This window comes from Capra hircus, chromosome 15 (assembly GCF_001704415.2).
Source record: "Capra hircus breed San Clemente chromosome 15, ASM170441v1, whole genome shotgun sequence".
Lineage (NCBI taxonomy): Eukaryota > Metazoa > Chordata > Mammalia > Artiodactyla > Bovidae > Capra > Capra hircus.
This window is the reverse complement of record NC_030822.1, coordinates 30,787,347-30,813,000: the sequence shown is the minus strand read 5'-3', so window position 1 is coordinate 30,813,000 and position 25,654 is coordinate 30,787,347. Positions and strand designations below refer to the sequence as shown.

At 53.7% G+C, this 25,654-nt stretch overlaps 1 protein-coding gene across 1 annotated transcript in view; it reads right to left on the bottom strand.

The window, feature by feature from the left end:
• Positions 1–24,152, bottom strand: part of PDE2A (phosphodiesterase 2A) — a 509,398-nt gene extending 485,246 nt beyond the window's left edge. The window contains exon 1 of the mRNA XM_018059398.1: positions 24,082–24,152. Within this exon, the coding sequence (XP_017914887.1) occupies positions 24,082–24,152 (71 nt within the window). The remainder of the gene's footprint in view (positions 1–24,081) is intronic.

The window sequence follows — 25,654 nt, the reverse complement described above, 5'->3', positions numbered from 1 at the left end:
CTTCTCAGGAGGCAGTGTGCAAGGCTCAGTCTCTCTGTGACTAGAGATGGAGCCCATGGACTTAAAGGGAGCTCCACCACCCCAGGGACCCTGCCAGGGGACAATCCAAGAGGCATCTTGGAGGAACTGACATCCCTGCAGGTTGTGCATCCAGCCGGAGCCCGCCCTCAGTGCTTCAGCCCAGAGAGGGCATACCCTGGTGAGCCACCCTTGGCTAGCCCTGGTGTGTGCACACAGTGTGTGCGTGCACACAGGCTGTGAGCATGATGTGGGTGAGGGCAGAAGAGGCAGAGGACAGGTTTGTAACTTTGTGTCTGTAAGGATGTGCAGTGCTTCCACAGTAGAGCCGAACTCCTGTATGTGTACAGAGATGTGTGTCTACAGAAATATGCCTATATGTGTATGCAGACAGGTATGTGTGCACAGGTATGAGTGTGTATGAACACATGCATGTATATATGTACAGTTGTGTGTGTGCACAAGTGTCCATATATGGCCCATAGATGCATTCATGTATAAATGTATGTGTAAATGTGTGAGTCTGTGTGTTTTCAAATTCACACTTAACAGAGGTGCTGCTCATGTCCACTAGCCCAGGTCAGCTGTGAGTGTCCACAGGCACTGGCCCCAGATGTGGGGGTGACCCCTACAGAGAAAGGATCTGGCCACAGGCAGGTGCTGGGGACAATGTGGATCTGGGTTCAGAGTGGGCAGGGCCAGCTCCCAGAGCCCCCACAGCAGCTCCGAGTGGGAAAGAACACAAGCTGAGCGAACCCAGGCTCAAGGGACAAGGGGTGGGAGGGTGGTCAACCACAGGTCTCACCCATCCCCATGTTATTTGCATACACATTTGTCTTCTCTGCAGCAGATGGCCAGCTCCATGACCTTAGAGGGGGAAGGGAGCCTGGAGGATTCTAGTCTAGACTAGTCCAGGACCTGCCAACTCATATATGGACTGAGGTCCAGGGGACTTGGGCCTTGGCACACCTTGGAATCTGCCCCCTATTTTCTACAAACCCCAAGAGTCTTCTGCCACACAAAGCTGTCCCAGGAGACACACAATCACCTATACAATTACTATCTTTTTATAGATATGCATACACACTCCCATTACTCCTACACACACACACACATACTCCTATACACAGACTCATCCCTTTACACGTGCTCACATGGCTCCAGCACAAGGAACACTAATGGGCACAGCTGCCCATTAGTGCCTCCTTTGGGGACGACTGTGTCTTCTTCTCTCCAATGTCCGTATCTGCTGGAGTGATCTTTTCGTCCCTCAAGTCTGACTCTTCCTCACCCACAGCCACATGGCTCCCCACTGCCCACTGGATAAAGTTGGAGTTCTGGTCCTGGCCTTCATCTTCCTTAACCCTGCCTCCAAACCATCCTTTCATTCTCCACCCACCCTGTCTTCTGGCCACACCCCTCACCACTCACCAATCCTCCAACCAGCACCTCTGTCCTTTCGCCAGGCACTATGCTGTCAGCTCCAGGGGACAGGGCTCTCTTTCTGTTTTGCTCATTGCTGTGGCTCCACACCTAGAACAAGGCTTGACCCAGAGGAATTGCTCAAAAAGACATCTGTGGACTGTAGGAATCAGTGGTAGAAACTTCCACCCTACCTGATCTGCCACTTTTGAAGGACTTGCCCAGCTGTATTTGTTTCCTTAAGTGCCTCTCCCACCAGACCCGAAAGAGACTGGGGTCTAATTCAGCTCCATGTGTCTGTGTCCATGTCTGTTTCCGGCCCAGGGCCAGGCACACAGAGCAGGAGCAGGGGATGGGGGCAGATGGTGGCCCCGCCTTAATGAAGCACAGTGATGTCTAGAAGGGGTGGGCCCCTGGGCCAGTCATACAAAGCCCATCTTTCCCCACTTAAGCTCCTTTCTGAAGTCACCCTGAGGTAATCCAGAGGCTGGCAATCCAGCCTCTGCTTGCATGCTCCCCCGGATGGGGAGCTCGCTTTCCTGGCAGCAGACTCCTGCCCATGTGGGATGGCTATGCCTGACACTGACTCCTCCCACAGCACCATCCCATCAAATCCTGATCATCCTGAGCCATGATTCCCATGGAAACTGGGAAGACGAGCAAAAGGAAAGGCAGATTCCAGCTTTCTGAATAGCTCCACTGGCCTTTCCAGCTTTGAGCAGAGGTGGGAAAAGGAGCTCATTCCTCTGAGACTACCCCAGGCTACTATAGGCAGGTGGGTTCAGGGTGCTTAGGCTCCCCCAACCCAAACCACCCAACCCAGGAGCCTGGGGCAATGCAGAGAGAGTGCGGTGCTGAGAATCACTACTGTAGTCTCCACTGGGCACTATTGCCCCACTGATTTCACTTTTTCTCTCATCCCCCAAGCTCCCACCTACCCCATTTCTTCCCCTTACAGGTGCCTCCTGCCCTTCAGTCTGCAGGACCTCAAGGAGCTGCTATAACTCCAACCCTAGGATGTCCCATGGGATGTTTCCTCCTGAGCCCTGTTGGGCAGGCTGGGTGGATGAAGGCAAGCAGGTCCTCGGCCAAGGGTGGCTTCCAGAGACCCAGCCAGCACCACTTGGACCGCTGCTGCGCACGAGCTGCCCAGCTTTCCTTCACCAGCTATTCCTGGGCTGGCCTTTCTCCAGAGGTGCCTCGGGCTGCAGTTGGTCACTGACCCCAGTGCCCCATGCACGTGGGCACACACACACACACACCAGGACTGCTCAGAGCTGAGCCCATGAGGGGTGCCAAGGCACAAGAAATTCTAAGCCACAGGGACCCAAAGCCCCATGCTCTGAAAACTCTCTGCCTGTTCAGACACAGTCATAGAGGGAGACCCAGTTTGTGGCTTACAGTTTCCAAGAACTCCCAGAGCTTTGTGATATAAGAAAATCAGAGTTTCTATTGCAGATCCCTTTATTAGAAAAATCTGTGCTTTTTACACCCTATGAATTTGAGAGCCTGGAGCCCTGAGAATGTCGGAGCCCAAGATCCTAACACTCTATTATCCTAACTGCCTATAACACCGAGACTCTAGGACTCAAGCTCCAGGGTTTCTACAGCCCTCAGAGCTTGCTGGTCTGTGGGCTGCGTCTCTGTGAATACTGGTGAGGAGAGGGCCCCTGTGAGCCCCTACACTTCCCTTCCAGCCTCCACCTTTTGTTCACACCACTATCCATGCCTAAAGTTCCATCGCCCTCATCTCTGCTAATTAAATCTGAGACAACTTTGAAGGGGCAGGAACGACAATGCCGTCAGGGACTACCTACTAAGTGCCAGGCCCACACAAGTGATTCTCTTATTTAATCATCATTATATTATTAGTTCAACTTTACAGTTGATAAAACTGCGGTCACAGGACAGGAGGCCATTTGTCTTACGTCACATAGCTAGAAATAGTAGAACAGTGACCCAAACCCAGCCCCTTGCAAACGCATGCCTCTGAGAAGAGCCCAGAGGGGAGAGGGCTCCCTTTTTGACTTCAGGACCACGCTGGAGCAGTTCCTCTCACCCCAGTGGCTCCCAAGTTCCAGAAGGCAGAGACTGTGGTCTCCTCGCCTCTTCAAGCTGGAGGCAGCCCAGAGACGGCCACGTTTCCTGTCCTGATTGATCGAAAGGAGCTCGATCTGCCAAGACTCCGTGTGGGACCGGCAGACGTGGCATTTTGTTTCTAGGCACCCGTCGCTATGGAAGCCAGGTGCTGCCAGCCCAAGGCCTAGCAACGAGGCCCTGAGTGGTGTGGGGCGGAGGGCAATTGTCAGGGGCCTCGAAGGCAGCCAGCACGAGAGAGCGGGAGGGTGGACCACCCCGCTTTCCAGGCTGGAGGGCTGTACCCGCTGCTCTGGCTGGGCTTGTGAGGGGAGGAAGGGAGGCCAAGAAGACAGGACCAGGTGGGTCCTAAGAGACAGAGAGCCAGAGACGAGGCCAGAGACAGACTTACAGAGACAGACTAAGGGGCTTCAGAGGCAGCACAAGGCACCATCAGAGAGAGGGAGACTCGGGAAGGCGCAGGAAGACGAGCGCTGAGACTCAGACCACCGAGACACGCAAGCGTAGAGAGGAACTGACTCTCAGACGAGCCCAACTCCTGCAGGGGGAAAGGGCGTGCCAGGGAGCAGGAGGCAGCCACAGGGGAATGACAGAGATGGATGGAAGTGCGACAGGAGGAGATAAGCCCGAGGCAGAAGGCAATACAGAGACATAAAAAGGAAGACAGGACTAGGGATGGAGGAGCAGGTTGGGGCGTGGGGGCAACGGGCCCGGGGGCAGAGCAGACAGCGGCAGGGGCGGTATGGGGACAAAAGGCGCTGGGACCACAGGAGTCCTAAGCTGGCCCCAGTCCCGAGCCCCTCCTCCTGGGGCTGCCCATCTGTGGCATGGAGGTCACCAGCCTTGTACCACCGCCTCACCACCCAGCCTCTCCCCCAGCACACAGAATCATGTGGGTACAGATCCTCAGAAGAGAGGCTGGTCAGAGAGGTTCCGTGTCTCTCTTACCCCACCCCCCAGGACAGGTCGTGCCCAAGCTCGTACAGTAAGGCAGCGTCTGGAACAGTAGGAAGTCCGGCCCTGGGAATCCCAGTCCTGAGCCCTGTGCCAACACCCGTCGGAGTCACACCGGGCCTTGGTGACCCATGGAGTCACCGTCAGTACAGAGAGGTTCACTCTCCTCCCGCTCTTCTCCCCAGAGTGAGAGAGAAGATGACAGAGCCTGCAATGGGATCCCCTTACTACCTTCTTCCTCAACAACAGGCCCTGTGTCAGGACAGTGGGGACCCAAGGTGGAGCGGATGGCATCCAGGGTAGAGATGGACCACAGCTGTGGCTCTTGGGGCGGTGAACAGGGAAGGCAGGCTCTGGGGAACCCAGGGGGCATGGCCTTTTGTGGGGAGGGAAATGGCAGGCACTGGACAGGTGACATCTCACTTAATCCTCTTGGGGACCTGCCACAGATGAGAAGACAGAGGCCCCCGGAGCGGCCTGCCACAGAGAAGACAGATGGAAAATGACTTGCCAGCAGGTGCCTGAACCAGGACTTGAACCCAGGTCTCTTGGGGACCAGTGCAAGTTGGAGGGCCTGGTGGAGGTCCCTCTGCCAGAATGGAAGCAGATCCAGGAAGGGGGCAACACAGACCTGTTCAGGGGCCCTTCCCAGTAGGAAGGTGGAGAGGGGTCCCAACCACTCCTCCCAGCACCAGCTGTTCCCTTCCCTGTGTCAGAAAGATGATAATGCTTGGCTAGACTGTCACTTGTCAGGTACTAATCTCTCTCCCTCTTTCTCTCTCAGAGCCAAATCGTTCCTGCCATTGTTAACACTGTCAGTGGCACCCGACAGTCCCTCTGGGACCTCAGGTGCCCTCAGAGGCACCCCATCCCCCCCCCATCAGCCTCACTCTCTGCAGATTCCTGAGGGAGGAACCAGCAAAGACTAAGCTCCTATTGCACGCTCTGGTGGTACGAAGCACTTTACATTCATTATCTTATTAAATTGGCCATAAAGATCTATGAAGGCTCACTCCAACCCCCTGAAACTCCTGGCTCCTGACCTCCCTGCCTGACCTCTCCTCACCTCGAAGCAGCAACCCTAGGATCAGTCTCTGGAGCACAATAATCCCACAGGAGTGGGTGCACATAGGTGTCTGGGAACAGGTAGCTTGATTCCCAGCTGCAGTGCCCATGGTGGGGGGCAGCAGGGAGAGCAGGGGAAAGGGGTAGGGTCAGCAAAGTAGGGGGAAGGGGGCAGGCAGGGGACCTATGCCAGCCTCACCCCACATACACACCCCCTGCATGTGGAACCTGGGCTGCATCCCAGATGATCGACCCATGGTGCCACACTGCCCTGGGCCCAGGTTCCTGGAAGGCAGTGCTGCAGGGGTAATCAATCGATCAGCTGCCTCTCAGCCTCCTCTTCCTACTGCCTGGGCTGCCTCCTCCATGCAGCCTCCATGGCTGATCAGTGTCACTGTCAGGGTGGGAGCCTGGGGGCAGCCTGTGGACAATGAGTAGTGACCCCTCATCTCTTCCTCAGCCCAGCACTCTCTCTACTCCTTAGGAACCAGGTCCAGGGAGACGGGCAGGGCAGGGGTCCACACGGAGGCTGGTGTTCGTGCATGCACGTGTGCACGTGCTCACGTGTGTGTGTGCACGTGTGTGTATGCATAAGTCAGTAGAACAGAGAAGTGGCAAATATAAAAGTGAGCCAATACGACCTGGGTTCAAATCCCATTTCCTCCATCTCCTGGATATGTGACCCTCTGAGCCTCGGTTTCCTTATCTGTACATTGGGGTTATCAACAGTAATGAACGAACTGGATGAGATCATACTTGCCGAGCTCTGGCACAATGCTTAGCATATAGTATTTTTTGATACATGAAAGCTTTTATACTGCTATTGTGAGCAAGTGTGTATGCTCACATGTGTGTATGCACATGTATGCATGTATAAGTTCCCTTGGAAGTTCTGGTGGGGATTTCTGGCCCTCTAGCAACAGGGTGTAAACAGCTTCCTGACCCCTGACTCCCCTGGAGTAGGGCCTGAAGCCACACTTTCAGCTTGGCCTTAGAGAAGGGGGACCTGCTGCACCCCAAAAAACCCACCTGCGCTGGGTGAGGTTTTGTGGAGAGATGGATGGCTTGGCAAACCACAGGCAGGACTGGTGATTAGGAGGCTAACAGCCCAGCATCCAGAAAGGAATGGAAGGGAGGCTGAGACGTGGGGCCATCCATCAAAGCTGGCAGGCCCAGCAAGGCTGCACAGCAGGATGAAGAGAAGCAAGGGACAGCTTTGGGTGGGGGAAGTGTGGACAAGCTAAGGGCCAGGCAGTCAGGCCCAGTCTGGTTCTGACCTGATATTGAGTGAGTCACTGTTACCTTGGGACCTCAGTGTCTTCATCAGAACAATGGAGCTAAATGTCTCCTCTCAGCCCAGATGAGTTCCAACCTCAGCAGACACCAAGACCAGGAAGAACCCTTAGGGGAGCATGAGGGGCTCAGAGAGGGCTTTACCTCTTATATCAGCGCCCAACTCAGCCAAAGATCCCTGAAGGTGTAAAGTAAGGGGATGTGGCGCTGTGTGGGGCTGGGAGCCCAAAGACCCAAGCTTGATTCAATTTCTAACTCTAATTTCTTGCTGACCTTAGCCAAGCCCCTGATTTCCTCCAGGGCCTTACCTGGATGCCCTCCCCCACTACCTTCCCACCCACACCCAATCCTTCCAAGGCAGGAAGGGCCATAAGCACAACCCATGCCTATGCAAATTTCCTTATATCTGAAGGCAAAGTCACTCACGGGCCTCCCCACCCAGTGGAGGTAGTGGTTACTTGGGAAAATTCAGGTTAGCAAGTCTGGGGCAAGAAGCCCTAGCTGGGGTCTAGTGGACCCTAGCAGAGCCCATAGTCTCAGGCTGCCCCTGAGGACCTCACTGAGCTGAATCCAGTCACTTTCCCTCTCTGGGCCTCAGTTTTCCCATCCCTAAAATAGGATGCGAACAAGCAACAACAACAACATTCTTCGGGGGCTCCTCTTCCCCTGTGAGACAAACTGCAAACTCCTCACTGCATCCACTCCTTCCCAATCCTTCCCCAGGCTCCATTCCTCCTGTGCTCCCCGCGGCAGACCCCACACTTAGGCTGTTCTGGACTTTCATCAATCCCTCATCCCTCTTTATGTTTCACCTATGGGCTTATACCTCATGGTTTACCCAGTTCACCTCTGGACCTCTGTCTCTCTCTCCTCTTTTTCTGCTGAGTGGTGTGACTTGCAGAATGGGAACTAAGGGTCCTGGCAGTGAAAGCACTGAGTCCTAACCATTGCCAGGGACTGCAGGGAATTCCCTGGACCTCTGTCTCTCCATTGGAAAAATCCCCTCCTCAATCAACAGGGCTGGAAGAGGTATCACCCCCTCTGCAAAGCCATTTGCACAGACCCTGGCAGGGCTAAGCCAGGACCACCCCCTCCACAGAGCCACCAGCGGCCAACACACCTCTGGAGCCTAGACCAGGAAGCGTCTATGCCCCCGTCTCACTCTGAGCTCCCATGGATGAGGGTCAGGCTGGGCCTCATTCCCCAACTGAGGGGTGTGTGTGAAGGTGGTGGGCAGCTCAGGACCTTGGACAGAGAAGGGGCTTAGGGACATGGAAGGAAGCAACGAGGGAGGGAGGAATGAAAAGAAAGAGATGAGGAAGGAAGGAGAGAGAAACAGCTGTCTCCAAGGTCCCTGTGGAGCTAACAATCTGAATGAACTCTAGTCCTCTCGAGATGGAGGCCCCGTGTCTGGTCCTGCCCCACCCTCTCTCCCCTTTGGCCCCTGTCACACACACACACCAGTCCCAAGGCCCAGAGTCAAAGGGGTCTCTGGCCTCTGCCAATGCATTCTGACTGGAGGCTAAGGACATGCCTGGTCGTCATAGTGATGCTGAGATGCTGTCATCACTAATTCATCGCCTGAGCCCTGGAAGGCCAGCGAGGTGTGAGGAGAGCTGGTCAGAACTGATCAGAGTGGTTACTGGGGGCAGGAGCCTTGGGGCTCTGGGCCTGGAGGAGGGTCATCTGTGACCTTCTCTCAGCTTCCCAATGCTCTGGTAGGAAAGAGGAGGGCAGACCTTTCCCCAGGCTGTCCTTTGCACCTACTGTGTGCCTATCTCAGCCCAGCCTCAGAGGTAGGGGTCAGTGGAGCCCAGAATAGGAAGTTCCCACCCTGGGGCCTGTGAGCAGATGTCCAGGCCCTCAACAGAGCAGGGGGACATCCCTCATGCCACAGGGGCTGAGAAGTGGAGGGAAGTGAACCCATGTTGTGCCCTCTCCAGGCAGTCACGTGCCAGGCATTCCTAAGAAGTAGCTCATTTAATCCCCCCAGAACACTTACAGAGTCAGAATTGCTACCACATTTTGCAGATCCCTGGCTGTTCAGGATGCCCCACACTGCCCCCTCCCCTCTCCTCTGAACTCCCAGTGATGGTGGGTGAAGGTCCTGGTCTCCCCAGTCAGACTGGACCACTGGCTCCTCCCACCGGGGTTGTGGAGGGCACATATGGTAGACCCTTTCATCCCAGCAAGTCTCCTGGTCACACGGGAGACACAGGTTGGGGCTGTCCGTGGTCCTGAACCCTCCCAGGCCTCTCCCCAGAAGTCTGCCTTTTTTCTGTTGGAAGTCACCTGTTACCCTCTACCTGAGAGTGAAAGGCCAAATGCCACCTGTGAGGCACCCCTGCCCTCTACTCACCAAGTTCCTTTATTCACAAAACCTCAAAACAAGGAGCCCGTATGGATCTGGAGAATGGAAATGAAACTAACATCTATTCACTCAATAAGCATTTATTGAATGCCTACTATGTGTGGCCCTGTGAATGGAGCTTGGGATACATTACATAAACAGACTTAATTCCTGCCCTTTTGGAGGTCTGGGTCCTGTAAAGTCAGTACTGGGGTTTGCTTCACATGTCACAGTAATCCATTTGATCCTTACAATATATACAAAGGGGGATATTATTATGCCCATTTTTACAGTGAAGAAAATAGAAGCTTGGGGGTGATAAAGGAACCGCCCAAGGCCACACAGCTAGTACCCAGTAAAGGTGGGATTCAAACCAAGACTTGTCTGACCCCAAGTGTGTTAGTCACTCAGTCGTGTCCAACTCTGTGACCCCATAGACTGTAGCCCACCAGGTTCCTCTGTCCACAGGATTTTCCAGGCAAGAATACTGGAGTAGGTTGCCATTTCTTACTCCAGGGGATCTTCCTGACGCAAGGATTGAACCTGCCCCTCTTGCATCTCCTGCATTGCCAGGTGGGTTCTTTACCACTGCACCACCTGGGAATCCCTGTCTGACCCCAAGTCTCATTCTTATTCTGTTCCTGGGTGGAGAGGGGCTCACAGACATAGTATCTGCCCTCAGAGAGCTCATAATCTAGTTTACCTGTCCCAGCTCTTCAAGGAGCACCACTGAGAAGTGTTCCTTGAGTCTCATCTGAATCCCTTCTGCTGCAGCTCTGACTTGCCCTCTCTTTGTTGGGACCTTAGTGGGCAGAGGATCAGCTTTCATCTCCTTGCAGACACCTGGGGTCCTCCTATGAGCTCCCAGTCTTTTCTCCACCCCCACCTTGCTCAGAGGCCTCCCTCCACGGGAGGGAGTGAGGTGTGTGCGCTAAAAATACCTTAATCTCTCCCTGCTCGTGCTCTAATTAAGCTGAGTGAGTCACTACTTTAAGTAATTTATTGCTAGTTACATAATTGCTTTAATATTTGGTTCTGAGAGTGGGGAACAAAAGAGCCCCCTTCTTTTAGGAGAATCTCTGGTCCCCAGAGGGTTTATGGCCCCTGGTGGGGGAGATAAGAAGTTGAATCATGTTGCAGAACCCCCTGCTTGAACAATATGTGACCATTTCCACCTGGGCCACGGGGCACATCTGATTCCAGGAGGGGAGGGTTTTGGGGAACACCAACTCCCTAATCTCTGTCATCCACACTGTGGATTTCTGAGGCCACCACTCCCAGCTGACCCAGCCCTTACACCCAGGGGCGACCGTCAGGACACTGTGGCCTGACCATCCCTTCCCTCCCCTGGCCTCGGGCTCCTCACCAGTCCACAGGAACCAAGGCTGAGAGAGCGCAAGCCATTCCTCGGTGTCTCGCGGCATGCACCAGCAGTCCTCACTCTGTGCCCAGGCTATCAGCTCAAGGAAAACCCAGCACCTCTCACAGCCCTGGAAGACATCACCCTCAAGGGGTACTGACTGCAAAGGGCACAGGGAAAGTCTCAGGAGATGATAAAAATAATCTTCTCATGATTGAAATAATGATGGTTATATGACTATATAGATTCACCAAAACTCATCAAATCATACAGTTTAAATTGGTGATTTTACTGTATGTAAATTATACCTCAATAAAATGGATGTGAAGAATTTTTTAAGGAAGTCACACCCCTACCTTCCTGGCCATAGTATAAAAACCGTGCAGAATTGGCAGCCGTGCGGAAACTGAGGCAGGGAGGTGCAGAAAGCCAGTAGAGGCGCACAGTAGGTGCTCACACCACAGATGCCGGTTTCACTCAGTTCCTATCACTAGGCACCTCCCGGCTGCACGTGGCTTGATCTCATTAGCTCCCCTGCTCTCACGCGGGCCCCGGGGAGGGAGCGGAACTGGGCACAGGTGCATCACACGCTTTGTCTCAGTTCATCCTCACAGCAGCCCTAACGAGGTGGGCTCTATTATCGTCCCCTTTTTACAGAAGAGGGAACAAAGGTGGCAGAACTCAGCACAGGTCCTGCAGCTAAGAAGTGGAAGAGTTGCGAGCTGAAGCAGGAGGCGGTGCCCAAGGCTTGGGCTCATAATCACTCGTCTCCACCACCTCCCTTTCCCACACTAAGTGGCAGGGGTTAGGAAGCCATACACAGAGGATGTGCCTCTGACCCAAGCCCTCATTAATGAGGTTTTCACTAGGCTTAGAAGTGGAGGTGGAGCACACTCAAGTGAAGATGGCAAATGAGCCTGTGAGTGAGCTCAGAGAGGTGGCAAGAGGCTGAGCCGGCTTTGGGAAGGAGGGAACTGGGTCAGGCAACAAGCCTGGAAGAAAGGCAAAAGGAATCAGAATCTGAAAAATGAGGCAGAGGGCATCTGGCTATGCTGGCTGGTATGTTAAATGCCTGTTCAGGCCCTGAGTAGCCAGGGCTCCTCGCAGCTATACCTGACTCACTCTTCCCAGAGTTTCTCGGCCCTAATCGCCCACTCAGAATTTAGTCATCACCTCACCCGGCACAGGCAAAAAGCCTTCATCCCCAAACTTGTAAAGACTGGTTGGAAAACCATTAGTGATGCTATGTGGCAGAGGGGAGCTGGGGAGTATGGAAGGGCCACCAAGACCTGGAGAATGATAGGAGTTAGCCATGAAGGGAGAGGCTATTGAGGAAAGGTGTTTCAGGCAAAACGAACAGCGTATGCAACAGCCCAGAGTGAGAGATGCTGGACAGGTGGGGAGCCCAAGGGAGCCTGACCTGGCCACCTGATGGGTATTCTGTGTTTATGCGGAGTGCAAGTGTTTCTGTGTGCGTGTGCTGAATCCACATCTGTGTTGCGTGCCTGCCTCTGTACACCTGGGTTGTGTGCAAGGGTACTGCAGTTCACTGTTTCTTTTGCATTCAGGCCAAACTGTTTCCTGGTGTATTTTGATGTTTCTGTGTGGGGCTCTCCATGCCTGTAGGCCATGGGCTGCTTCTTCTTGTGTTGCTTTTCTCTTTGCTTGCATTTGTTTCCCCCGGGCCTGGAGCGGTGTGTCTGTGGCCAGGGCACTTGGTACTGGAGGAGCAGCCTGGGGCTGGGGGTGGCAATGCAGCCACTCACAATAGCACCTAATGACTGTCAAGCACTTAGTGGGGTGGAAGGGTGCCCTGGAGATGCTAATTATCACTGATGATGAGTCAGCGGCCTGAGGCCCAGCAGAGGCTGAGAGTGGGTCCCCATTGGCACAGGGCACTCAGATGAGCTGGCTAGGCCAAGGCCCCTCACCACCCCAGCACCAGGAGGGGCCGTCTCGCTGACTCATCTCCCAGGGAGGCCCAAGGACTGTACTCTGAGCAGCAAGAAGGACTGAGATCAAACTCCAGCAGAAAGGTCTCAAATGGGAGGACTTGAATCCAGTTTGGCAGTGGACAGGTCATAATATTATTAAGAGATGAGGCAGCAGTGACATAACTTTGTTCCTGGGGGGCCATAGTCTGAGGGGGTGGCTTATGGGTGCCATGGATGGGCGCTGTGGAGTGTGGAAGCCCCAGCGGGATGAATCAGGGAGGAGTGCTCCTGGAGGGGGATCTCAAGTTATCACACATCCCTGCGTAGGTGGGCAGACAATGGGAACTCGGGCCCTAGCTCAGGCAGGGGAGGTGGGGGCAGGCGCTGCCACTCCTCCCCTGACCCGTCCATGCCACTCACATGTCCAGCCACCCCTGATGCGGCCTTCTTGTCCCTCACTTGGGTCTCCACACCAGCCTCCTCACTGGCTCCTCCAACTGTCCCTTCAGGTCAGTTCAGTTCAGTCGCTCATTCGTGTCCGACTCTTTGCGACCCCATGAACCGCAGCACGCCAGGCCTCCCTGTCCATCACCAGCTCCCAGAGTTCACTCAAACCCATGTCCATCAAGTCAGTGATGCCACCCAGCCATCTCATCCTCTGCCATCCCCTTCTCCTCCTGCCCTCAATCTTTCCCAGCATCAGGGTCTTTTCAAATGAGTCAGCTCTTTGCATCAGGTGGCCAAAGTACTGGAGTTTCAGCTTCAACATCAGTCCCTCCGAAGAACACCCAGGACTGATCTCCTTTAGGATGGACTGGTTGGATCTCCTTGCAGTCCAAGGGACTCTCAAGAGTCTTCTCCAACACCACAGTTCAAAAGCATCAATTCTTCGGCACTCAGCTTTCTTCACAGTCCAACTGTCACATCCATACATGACCACTGGAAAAATCATAGCCTTGACTAGACAGACATTTGTTGGCAAAGTAATATCTCTGCTTTTTAATATGCTGTCTAGGTTGGTCATAACCTTCCTTTCAAGGAGTAAGCATCTTTTAATTTCCTGGCTGCAATCACCATCTGCAGTGATTTTGGAGCCCATAAAAATAAAGTCAGCCACTGTTTCCACTGTTTCCCCATCTATTTGCCATGAAGTGATGGAACCAGATGCCATGATCTTAGTTTTCTGAATGTTGAGCTTTAAGCCAACTTTTTCACTCTCCTCTTTCACTTTCATCAAGAGGCTCTTTAGTTCTCCCTTCACTTAGGACTTCCTAAACCCAAAATTCACCATAGCCTGGATGACACTCTTCAGCAGCCCCAGTGCTGCTCAGACAGGGAAGCAGCTCGAGCCTAAGAGCAGATTACTAGGTCACTCACCATGCCCCACTGGACATGACAAAGTGGGTGTTCAGAGGCAGGGCCTGGCTTCTGGCTCCAGCTCTGAGACCTACTGGCTATGTGACCTTGGGCAAGTGGGCACCCTCTCTGGGTTTCAGTTTCCCATCATCCATTTGTCCCTCCAACTCTCCATCATTTTCTGCCCTTTTCTGGGCCCCAAGGCTGATGTTCAGTGCTGCTTCAACAGGCTCCCTTAGTCTCTGGCCTCCAATCTGGTTCTGCCAGTGAGGGTGGGAGGGGGTGATGAGAAGTAAGAGGACCCAGGGTACTGGCACCCTCACCCACCCCACCTCCTCTGATGGCCTCTGTAGGGCAGCCCTCATCCAGAACCCCAGCTAGGGTCTGGAGCACTCTCCTTGCTCCTCGGGTCTCTCAGATGCTAGTCTTAAGTGCCTCCACATGCCCTGTTGGTTCTCTTAATCCTACCCCACCTCTGTAATCATTGCATCATCAAACTGCCTTCAATTAAACCGCCTGAGTGTGTCATCTGTTTCCCCTCCACAAAACAGCGCTAGCTTCTTGAAGGACAGTTGAGGTGATTAAAGGTGATTTAAACCTACAGTTGGCCCTCTGTATCTGCAGGTTCTGCATCCACGCATTCAACCAACCATGGATGGGGAATATTTGAAAAAAACAAAATCCAGAAAGTTCCACAAGGCAAAACTTGAATTTGCCACTGGCTGCAACTATTTACATAGTATTCACATTGTATTTACAACTACTTACAGAGCATTTACATTATATTAGGTACTGTAAGTAATCTAGAGATGATTTAAAGTAAACACATGGGAGGTTATATGCAAATACTGTGACATTTTCTATAAAGGACTTGTATCATTGACTTGACAGACATGAGTTTGAGCAGTCTCCGGGAATTGGTGATGGACAGGGAAACCTGGCATGCTGCAGTCCATGGGGTCGCAAAGAGTTGGACACAACTGAGCAACTGAGATGATAAGGGACTTGAGCTTTCTTGGAGTTTGGTGTCCACAGAGGATCCTGGAACCATCCCCACCCCCCCACCAGAATACAAAGGGCACTCTCTAAACATTAGTTCTCTCCATCTAGCCCCCAAGCCCCATCCCACTTCAAGTTTTAAGATAGCTCTGCATCCTCTCTGGCTTTGGAAGGATACAATACTGGGCTGCCTGCTCCTCTCCTCTCCTACCCTAATTCCTGCCCAGCCCCCTGCCTCACTCAAAGTCTGAGCCCCCAGCCAGCAGCCTCCCACCCTAGAATCCCCACGACTCAGCACAAAGCAAGCTGCCTCCTGTCTGCCCGCCTGCTGTCTGCTCCCTCCCCACCAGCGCTCAACCAGCAAAACCTTTGCAGAGTGGCCCAGCCCTAGCCATTGCACTCCCATCTCCACCAGAGCATCCTCACTGCCAGTTCCCCGGCCTCCAACCCCAAACTCTAGGAAGACAGATTTCTCTTGCATTCCCCCAAGGAAGGGGAGCTCCCTGCCTCCAGCTGGATGGTCTCATCTCACACCTTCCCGATGCCCAGACCGCCAGGGGGAGCACTCTGGAGTTCAAAAACCTCCCTTTGCCTGACGGCAGGGGCAAAGGCATGTCCTTCTCTGGCCCCTCCATGGCAGCTACAGACTGAATGAACTTCAGAGACTTTGCCACCAACTTCCCTGCTAGGACAGGAATCTCACTGGCTGCCTCCCTAACCAGGCTGCCCAGCCCCTGCTCATACCTGCCCGCCCCATGGACAGGAAGCTCATCCTTCCTTCCTCAGGGCAGAGCCTCCCCCTATGGGACTGCCCTGCACCCCCACATTGAGCCAAGCTGGGCCTCCAGGACTCCCCCAGGGCCCAGCACTATCTCAGTACTAAGAGCCCATGGAGAGATTTTAGGGAAAGCCCAGAATGTTACAACACTTGAGACCTAAAAAGGTGTCTGATGCAAAGATGAGGACATTGAGGCTTCTTACAGGAGGCCCTTCCCTGATCCTGCCCCACTGCTGGACTCTCCTCCATTGAGCCTCTATGCTCTGCGGAGAGACAGACTTCATAGGTTCCCGGGAGGACTCTCACAGCAGGCAGAAGCTCTGGTAGAAACTTCAGAGGCAGCATCTGAGGCCTGGGAGGGGTGGAAATGCCCAGGCACAGGGGTGGCCTCCTGCCACAGACCTGACTCTTTACCCCGAGCTCTCCTCTTGGTCCAGGGTAGAGGGAGGGAGGTCTCCCAGGCCAGACATAACCCCTCTCTCTGCTCCAAGCCCTCCCACCCTTCCCTGGATCCTGCAGTGTAATCTTGGGTTAATCACTAGCCTCTCTCTGGGCTTCAATATTTGCATTTATATAATGAAAAAATTGGGCTGAGAGTCCCTGAAACTTTCTAATAGGACACAGGTGTGGCCATTAAGAGTTCCCAGGAGAATGGAAGCTAGACACCTCTCAGCTATGTCCAGCATTTCAATATGATGGCTCAGTATCCTGGCTGGCCCTACCTGAGTCTGAATATAGAGACAATCTGCTCCTTCCAGGGCTTTCACTGACTAGGAGCAGGCCAGAGTCCCCAAAGGGAAGCCCAGTCCCACACATGACAGCCCATTCAGCCTAAGTCTACACACATCTTTTCTCTTTCTTTAGATAGGTGGTACCCAGGAGACAAAGTGTTGCCGCACAGAGTCAGACACAACTGAAGCGACTTAGCAGCAGCAGCAGCAGCTATACTTTGGGTGTGGCCTTGCTGTCAGCAGAGCAGGTATTTGAGCCTTCACACATACCTACTCATCTGTGCTCTCCTGCTCGGACATGGGCACCCACATACACAGACACAGACACTGACACACAGTTTCACCAGAACAATCTGCATAACACTCTATACACAGGTACACACACACAAGCCACACCAGCACGCATATAGCCCTCTAACAACAGAGCAGGCGAAAGAATGGACAGTCACATGTTCACGCATATAAATATGCCCAGACGCTATACAAACACTGATCTAAATGCTCTCACCTTCTCAGAGCCATATACACACACGTACAACGGGAAGATCACATTGACACACACAGAAACAAAGAAATCAACCAACCTCACCCTCACCTCAGTATCAGGGAAATCGCCATCCAGTAGAAATCCAGACACTATCTATAATTTCAGTCTAAATCCATTTCCATATCTAAACCTACCCTAAAACTGTGAGGAACAAATTTCTTGCCTCCAGGCTCAACCCCTCCAGTGTGTCTGTCCCTGTTGCGTGGGGTCCAGCCTCTCTCCAGCCTCCCTATCTCCCTAGGTTATTTCAGCGGGGCCCTCTCACCTTCCAGCACAAAGCAAGTGGAGAACAATGGGTCCTCCTCTCCCTACCCTTCCTCTCTACTCCTTATCCATCAAACTTGAAGACCCAGGCTAGAATGGACTTATGTGATAGCACCCCTGCTGGAGATATGTGGCATTACAGCACAGCTCTAAGATTACCTGGTCATCACTCCCCAGGCTGTTAGAAGGGAGAGGAAGAGGAAGTGGGGGGCTGTGGGGGTTAGGTGGGGGGAGGAAGGAGAGGTTGCGAAGAAGTGTACCAGAGGAAGAGGAGCAAAATTCTGGGAGCACCAGGAGTGGAGTTCAGAAGCCTCAGGCCATCTCGGGCTTCTCCACCTCCATCCAATCAGTCCAAGCCTCCCAAGACCAGCTCTAATCAGTTCCTGCCTCTGCTCAGAACCCTTGGGTAAATCCTGGTGAGCCACAGCAAGAAGTCCAAACTCAGTCTGGAGCTAGGCCTCTGGGGTTGACCAGTCTATCTCTTAGTGTCATATCCCAAGGAGCCCAACCCTGGCCTTCTCACCTTTGAGCCAGGTCTTTGCTCAGCTGTTCCTCTGCTGAGATGTCTAATTGTCCATATCTTGTCTGTCCTTCGAAGCCTGGCCTTTGCCATCTGGGACAATAATTCATGGAAAGGGCAGGAGCTTTAGGGGCAGACAGACCTGTGCATCACCAACTCAATGGACTGAACTTGAGCAAACTCCAGGACATAGTGGAGGATAGGGAAGCCTGATGTGCTGCAGTCCATGGGGTCACAAACAAACAGTTGTACACAACTTAGCAACTGAACAACAATGACAGATCTGTGCTCTAGGGATTAGCTGAATACCTCTGGGCCAGTTATTTCCCCTCTCAGATCCTCTGTCTCTTCATCTAGAAAACAGCAGTCTCTTGGGTTTGTGGTGAGGATTAAATGAGATCATAGATGTGAAAACAGTGCTCTGGAAGCTGTAAATTTCTCTGTGAACGTGTGAAGAGTCATAATTATGGCTTAATCCTTTTATCCCTGCCCCCTGCACCTGCCAGCACTCAGCAGGCTGAGTGATCCCTGAGGGAAGGGATGCAGGCTGCTTCACCTTTGGGGCCTCGAATGTTCCAGCATTCACCAGGGCCTGCCCCAGCCAGCCTCAGCAGCAGGGCATGGATTTGGATCCAAGGTGGCAGTACAAAACGTACTCACTGCAAGTTCACTCGAGACTACAACTCCCAGAATGACTCACAGACTGTCATGGGTGTGGCCACAGACTTGAGCCCTCATCAAGCCCTTTCCGCCATTGTTTCCCCTGGGGATTAATCTCAGCCCAGACCAAGCAGCCTGGGGAGGTGGTTACGTGTCTCTAAGGCCCCTCAGCTCCTCCCACAGAACATCCACACTTCTCACCATTCCCACCACCTCGGCTCCATTTCAGACTTCTTGTCTCACCCACAGGATGACAGCTTCTGGGCTCTCTAGCTCTGGTCTCTCCCGCTCCAGCCCCTCACTGAATCTTTCTAAAAGTGTAGGTGAGGGTGGGTGTTTCATAAGGGCAGTGGCTAACCTTTATGAGCACCTGCCGCTTGCCTGGTGCTAAGCACTCCACTTCCAGATTCTTCAGTCACCCTGCCAGGAAAGTACTGTTATTCCCCCTCCGTTATTCACATGGGGTTCAGAGAAAGAAGCTAAGTCACCCAGGACGACACAAAATAAAGTTACGGAAACTGGAAACTATGTCTGTCTGCCACCTTCTCAATCCTGTTTTCAAAGTCCCCTCTGAACCCAAGATAGCCATCCAAATAGTGAGAGCCTGGAAGCCCCAGGGTTCTCATATCTCAGCAACCACACTGTTGGGAAGTCCTCCCGGTTGTCTAACTTAAATCCCTCCTGCTGCACCAAGCCCCCACTGCTCCCTGTTTTTCAGGGTAGGCAGTGAGAAGGGTGACTTCAGGGACTTAAAGAAGTGGGTCACATCCCCTGGGACCTGGCCTTTCCCAGGGAATGGGCAGCTGAACAATGGGAGATAAATGTGTTGAAAACATCCCTGTTACTAAATATACCTACTTCCCTGAGAGGGTGGGGGTGCTGACAGGGAGCCCACGGCCCCCACCCTAGAGGCCGCAGTCCTGTGGTTCAGGCACGCTGGAGTGTTCAGAGCATCGGACCAGGCTACTCGGTCTGTCCCGGGGGCTGGGGCAGAAGGGGTGGGAGGCCAGCATGGAAGGGGGTGACGTCTCATCCTCCCAGCCAAAGCTGCCAAGCCTGGGCTGGTTTATTTGCATATTGCTTTGGATTCATTTGCATTCCACTCTCTGGAAGGGGCCCACATTCTTCAGCCGATGCTCCTCCCTCACTTCCAGAGTCTCTGTTCACTGAACACTCCATTCTCAAATGAGGAGGAGGTCCTCAGCAGACCCTGCTGGGGGCACTGGGAGAGACCAAGAAGTTGCAGCAGGCCTACATGTCAAAGCTGCTGGGGGACCCTTTGGTGGCAGAAAGTGCTTCCTGTCTTCTAACTTCCATTCCCTCACTTCTCTCCTGCCCCATCTCTGCCCAGTCCTCCGCCCCCTGCCCTTGAACTTCACTCTTAGGCCACTTCAAACTTTCATAGTCCTCACAGAAACAAAACCATGTTTGCGCTCACCTCAAGGTCTTTGCATGTGGCATTCCCTCTTCCTGGAGCTCTCTCTCAGTTCTGTCTGGAGAAGTGACTCTTCCTTTTAAGGCCAGCCCAAGGCCCCTCCTCCTAAATGTCTTCGTCTGACACTGGCAGAGGTAGGAAAGACCACAGGCTTCCCTCCAAGTGGTCACTGGCTCTGTCCCTCTCCCCGCAGGGCTGCCATGTTTGGTTGGGCAGCAATCCATTGAATGGCTGCTGAACGAAGGAAGGAAGGAATGAATCCTGACCCCTCTCCTCTGTATGTCTGAGCCCCCCCAGTCCCCTCTCCCTGAGGACATCACTCAACTGCAGGAAGAGCACGGCCAAGTTGTGCCTCTGCCTCCAACTCCCCCTCCTGTCCTGGAAATGTCCCCCTTCATGCCCACAGTCTGCTCTTGTGAAGCCAGGTGATTTTATAGCCCCTCTGTGCTGGTAGGAAGTTCTCCTCATTGTCTACCCTCACTCCCTACTCTGGCCATGCCTGCTTCTTTATCTTTATTCTTGGAGAGGGCTCAGGGACTGCTCCATCTCAGTTTTACCATCTATAGTTGGAATAAAGGCTGCTAATCTCTCCCCTCTCTCTGCCCAAGGCATGTTCCTAGCACTACTGAACCACCATGCCCCAGCCTGGCCCTGCTTAGAAAGGAGAGTGACCCTGGATCAAGAAATGATGCAAGGCCAGGCAGCCTGGAGTAGCTGAGCCCACAAGGGAAGGGCTCCCCAAGAGGGAAGGAATGAGCATCCTGACCCTGGGGGTATGTAAGCAGAGCTGGACAGATCTGAGGGCAAGCTGTAGAGAGGAGTGAAGAGAATGCTAGACAGTGGCCCAGATGCTCTTTATGTCCTCCCCCCACCCTGGGAAGCTGCACTGTGTTGGGTGCCAAACCCTGGGCTGTGAGTGAGGTGGAGAAGCGCAAGGAGGTGGCTCCTGCCTTTGAGGAATTCCTTGGCTAGCTGGATAAGGAGCTCACACACAGGGGACATCACAGGGGAAGGCTAAGTCGGGGCTGCATTTTAAAAAAAATTTAGTACTTATTTGGCTGTGCCAGGTCTTGGTCACAGCATACAGGATCTAGTTCCCCAACCAGGGATGGAACCCAGGCTCCCTGCACCAGAAGAGGGGAGTCCCAGCCACTGGACCACCAGGGAAGTCCCATGGTGCTTGATCCTGCACCCTCAGGGAGAAAGACTTCAGGGTGGGTCATGGGGTCAGAGGGAAGGGGGAACCAAGGAGGGCTTCCTAGGGGAGGTCTCCTATTCAGAAGCCTTTCTCTAGCTCCTTAATTTTAAGAGGAAAAGTCTAAGCCTCTATAAGCCCCTTAGCCTGGCACTTGAGATCCAATGGAATCTGACCCCTCTGTCTCTCTCTTCCTCTTTTCATCTCCCTTCTCACTTCTGCCAATCCAAACTCTGTCCATTGAACACACTGCACTTTCTCACATCCACCCACTTTCATAGGCTTTTTTCTCTGCCCTTCCCTGCCTGGGCAATTCTTATCCATCCCTCAAGATCCAGCTCAAATGTCTCTTCCTCGGCCGCCCTGACTTGGTGTGGGTCCCCCATTCCCTAGACTTCTCTCTGCCCAGCACTATTCCCTGGAGGGTTGTAAGTTTCCACTTCTGCCTCCCTCATCAGACTGGGCACTCCCTGAGAGCAAGGTCTGGGTCAGTGTGCTGTGTCTTCAGAGGCCCGCCCACTGGGCACCAAGCAGGCACTGGGGGATCTCTGTTGCAAAAAAGGAATGAAGACATGAATGCAGGAATGGAAGCACGCCCAGTGGGTAGATTGGAAAGGCCGAAGCAGCAGAAGCCTGAGGAGTGCAGGCTGGACCCAACAGCAGCACGGCTGAGGGTGAGACTCCCAGTCCATTAAGGCTGAAGGAGGGGATTGCTGGGAGTCCTGCCTCCCTCATTTGGCTAGATCCCAGCCAAGCCATCAGTAATCCCCTGGGACAAGAGGCTGGAGTGGGAAGCAGGAAGAGTAGCAGGAGGAGTGCTTGGTGGGCAGGGGGAACTGGGAGGTGCAGGAGTGTAAAGGCAGTTAACCCTCAGAGAGCCATCCAGCTCAGGGAACCAAGAGGTGCTGAGCAGGCCTGAGAGGAAGGGGCCCGAGGCTCAGCCCCAGCCTGGCAGCTAGAGGAGAGAGTCAAAACAGCAGTCTTGCTTTCTCTGTCTGGGAAGAGATGGCTCCAGGATCTCCAACCCTCTGCCCGGCTATAAACCCTACCAGGTCCCTCTACTACCTTCTTTGTCTCAACCTTCCAAGAGCTCTTCCTTTCCCACATGTACACCCTCTGAGGTCCTGCCACTGCACCCCCAGCTCTAGCCCAAGTCTGAGCCACCTCCACGCTCCCTTGCTCCCATCCTCTCTTCCAAGCCCCCACAACTCTCCCTTCAGAAAGCCCCTGGTCTCATCTGCCTTTTGGTCCAATAGGCCCCAGACGTCCCTGATACCCACAGTGGTTTAGCCTTCACACTGGTCTCCGGGCCGCCACCCTTCCCTTCCAGTTCAACCTTGACAGTTCCATTGAGGCAACTTTCTAAATCCCAAAACCGGTTATACCCGTGTTGTACAAAACCTTCCTGGACTCCCCAGGGGCCTTAGGATAAAGCCCAAGAGGCCTGGAGGTCAAAGTCCCATAGGATATGGTCCCTGCCCACCCCTCTAGCCTCCTCATGGCTGCAGGCACACACCCAATCCCAACCCAGGGCCTTTGCTTATACTATGCCCACCACCCCCACCTGTTAGCTTGTTCTTGGTCTTTACTGCTTAATTATGTTCAAGCTATTTTATGTTAGGAAGCTTAAGAGGCCCCAGAGAGCAGAGCCATTATTGCCTATTTGTTTTCTCCATCTCCCCTCAGGGTGTAGAATGAATTGTCCTGAGCTCATGGAGGTGGTCACACATTCAGCCACCCCTGCCCAGCCTTGGTGGGCCACAGTGTCTCAGCTGTGTCCCCATCCACCAGGGAAGGAAACAGCCACCCACACACACTCAGATGAACACACACATATAGACACACACACATACCAGCCACACAAGCACCTACATACACACTCATGCACACTAGGACCCATGCATGATCACACACCCACACAAGAACAGTTATGCTAACACAGACACCTACATAACACACACATACACACACAGTAGCACTAATATTCAGACACCGATCAGTACACACACAAACATGAATACACATAGAATCAAATGACATGCTCAATATTGAGTCATTCTATTTTGCAGACACAGCACACATATTAACATGCATGCCAATAGACAAATTCAAGCACACACACACACACACACCAACACACACACACACACCAACACACATACTCTTACCTAAACTCTCAAGAGTCACACTGGGATGCTCACACACCCTGCTGCATACCCAACTACCAAGGATCCCTACATGCCCTTTGATACTCCACATGTTCCCTTACACCCCAACATTTATACACAAACACACACACACACACCCTCACATAGCCTGGCTTGGACCTGCACTATCACTGACTTGGAGACACATGTCACTTGCCTGCTACCTCAGCAGCCCTCAGATGATGGAGGGGCACCTCCACGGAGCCCCTTCTGCTCACCTGCATATGCGTCTCCCTGCACGTGGGTGCTCACGAGGCTGGTGCACAGGAGCCTCATTCCAACCAGCCCCATGGTTCTCTCTGGGATAGGGGCTTTGGGGACAAACATGCCTACATTGGTGACTCTGAATCCCAATCCCCGTTCCATGGAGGGCAGTTCCCCCAGACCTTCTCCTGCTCCAGGGCCACTCTTATTCATAATTCATGTTCTCTCTCTACACACACACACACACACCCCCACCCTGGTCTGGGACATCATCCCTCTCCAGGGTCCTGAATCAGTCTATCAGACTCCGGAGCTCTTTGGAAATACCCTCAACACCCCCCCACCCTGACACACACACTCCCCACAGACCTCCCCTACCCCCCAGCCCCTGAAGGGATGGTTCATGTCCATCACCAAACCCTCCCCTAGCCACCAGCCCCTTCTATGGGACCCCAGCTGCAACACACCCTAGATTGATGTCAGGCACCCCCGCCCTACACAGAGATCCCACTCCCTGCCCCCGCCGCCCCCGCCATGCTATGGTCCAGCAACCGGGCACCCTGGAGCAGGATCGATGTTCCCACGTGGCTCAGCTCTACACCAACCCCAGCTCCTTGGAGGGACTCCCAGGACCCAGTCCACAGCACCTCCCGAGCCGCTCACCCAGACCCCAGACCCTCAGCAGTACTCACGGCTCAGCCGGTCGCGCAGCCGGGTACGGCTGGCTCCTGCAGAGGATGGAGTGGCCGCATGCCTGCCCCATCGCTCCTCATCGTCTGCCTCCCCAGCCAGACTAAAGTGGCACCTCACCCTGTGCACCCTGCCCGGGGTTCCAGGCAGGGCGCCTGGCCCAGCAGGCACGGGGACCAAGAACAGTGGCCTGTCCCCGGCTCAGCCTGGACTCGACACCCCAGTCCAGCCCTGCTGCCCTGGCAGTTCCCGCTCCTCCCGCTGTCACTGCCTCTGCCGCTAGGCTGGCTCTGGCAGGAGGTTGGAGCAGGTCTGATAATGCAGAAGGGGGAGGGAGGAGGGAGGAGGGACCGAGAGACCCAGACGGAGAGGGAGAGGGAGGGGTAGAGAGACTGGCTGGGAGAGAGGAAAAGAAAGACTCACACACAGAAGGAGAGACTGAGAAAGAGAGACAGGGAGGCGCAGAGAAACACACGAAGGAGAGGAGAGAGCGATCAGAGCCTCATAGAGATCAAGATGGAAACACAAAGAGATCAGAGAGGCATAGGGAAAAACACACACAGAGGAACATAGACTGGGCGAGACAGCAGAGGTGGAAATGGAGACCCAGAGAGAGAAGCTGACAGAGGAGCCCAGAGAGACAAGTGTGCGGTTGAGGGATTTTGAGGCATGTGCAGTTCTTGTCAGCCAGGACGGGATCTGGGGGTGAGGGTCAGGTGAATAACTGGAAAGAAAGCTCTACAGCTGGAGGCAGGAGATGGTAGTTCATGTCCTGCTTCCACCACTAATTTCCTCATCCATTCACAAACCCCTACCACTGGCCAATCTCATCAGATATGATTCAGATTGTGCTTTGCCTTGGAGATGCACCCAGGCTAGGGGAAGGGGGCAGTTGGCCGTATGACAGAGGGGAGGGTCTGTGGTTCCTAGAGGGAGCCCAGCAGTTGGCAAGCGTTTCCCGAAGAGGGGACATCAGCTGGATTTTTAAAAAATATATTTATTTGGCTGCACCAGGTCTTAGTTTCAATCTTTGATCTTAGTTGTGGCATGTGGGATCTAGTTCCCTGACTGGGGATCGAACACAGGGCCCCTGCATTGGGAGCAGAGTCTTAGACACTGGGCCACCAGGGAAGTCTCTCAGCTGAGTTGTTTTAAGGCAAAGAGAGGGGCCCAGAAAAAGGGGGTGTATTCCAAGATAGAGGAGCTATATATGACCCTCACCAGTAACCCTTCCTCTCTGAGCTATGGGGGGAGTAACTCCTGCTGCACATACCAAGCTCCAGGCAGAAAAATCCATGAGGCTAAGTGGAAACCTGATCCTGCTGAGGGGCATGGGGGTGCTCAGTAGTGGGGGGTGGACAAGAATGACTGAGCTTGTGCAGGAGGCCTGCCCAGGTTGAGTGCTACAGAGAGCAGTTGTCTGTGGCTTAGGAAGTGTTAGGAAAGAAAATGCAAGGGAGTTTGTGGCCTCAGAAGGTGGAATTTTAGATCTCTGAAAGCTGTGGGCAAACTGTGTCCTCAGCCAGGCCCACCCTTAGGGCCTTGCTCCTCCACACCTGCCAGCCAGGAAGGCAT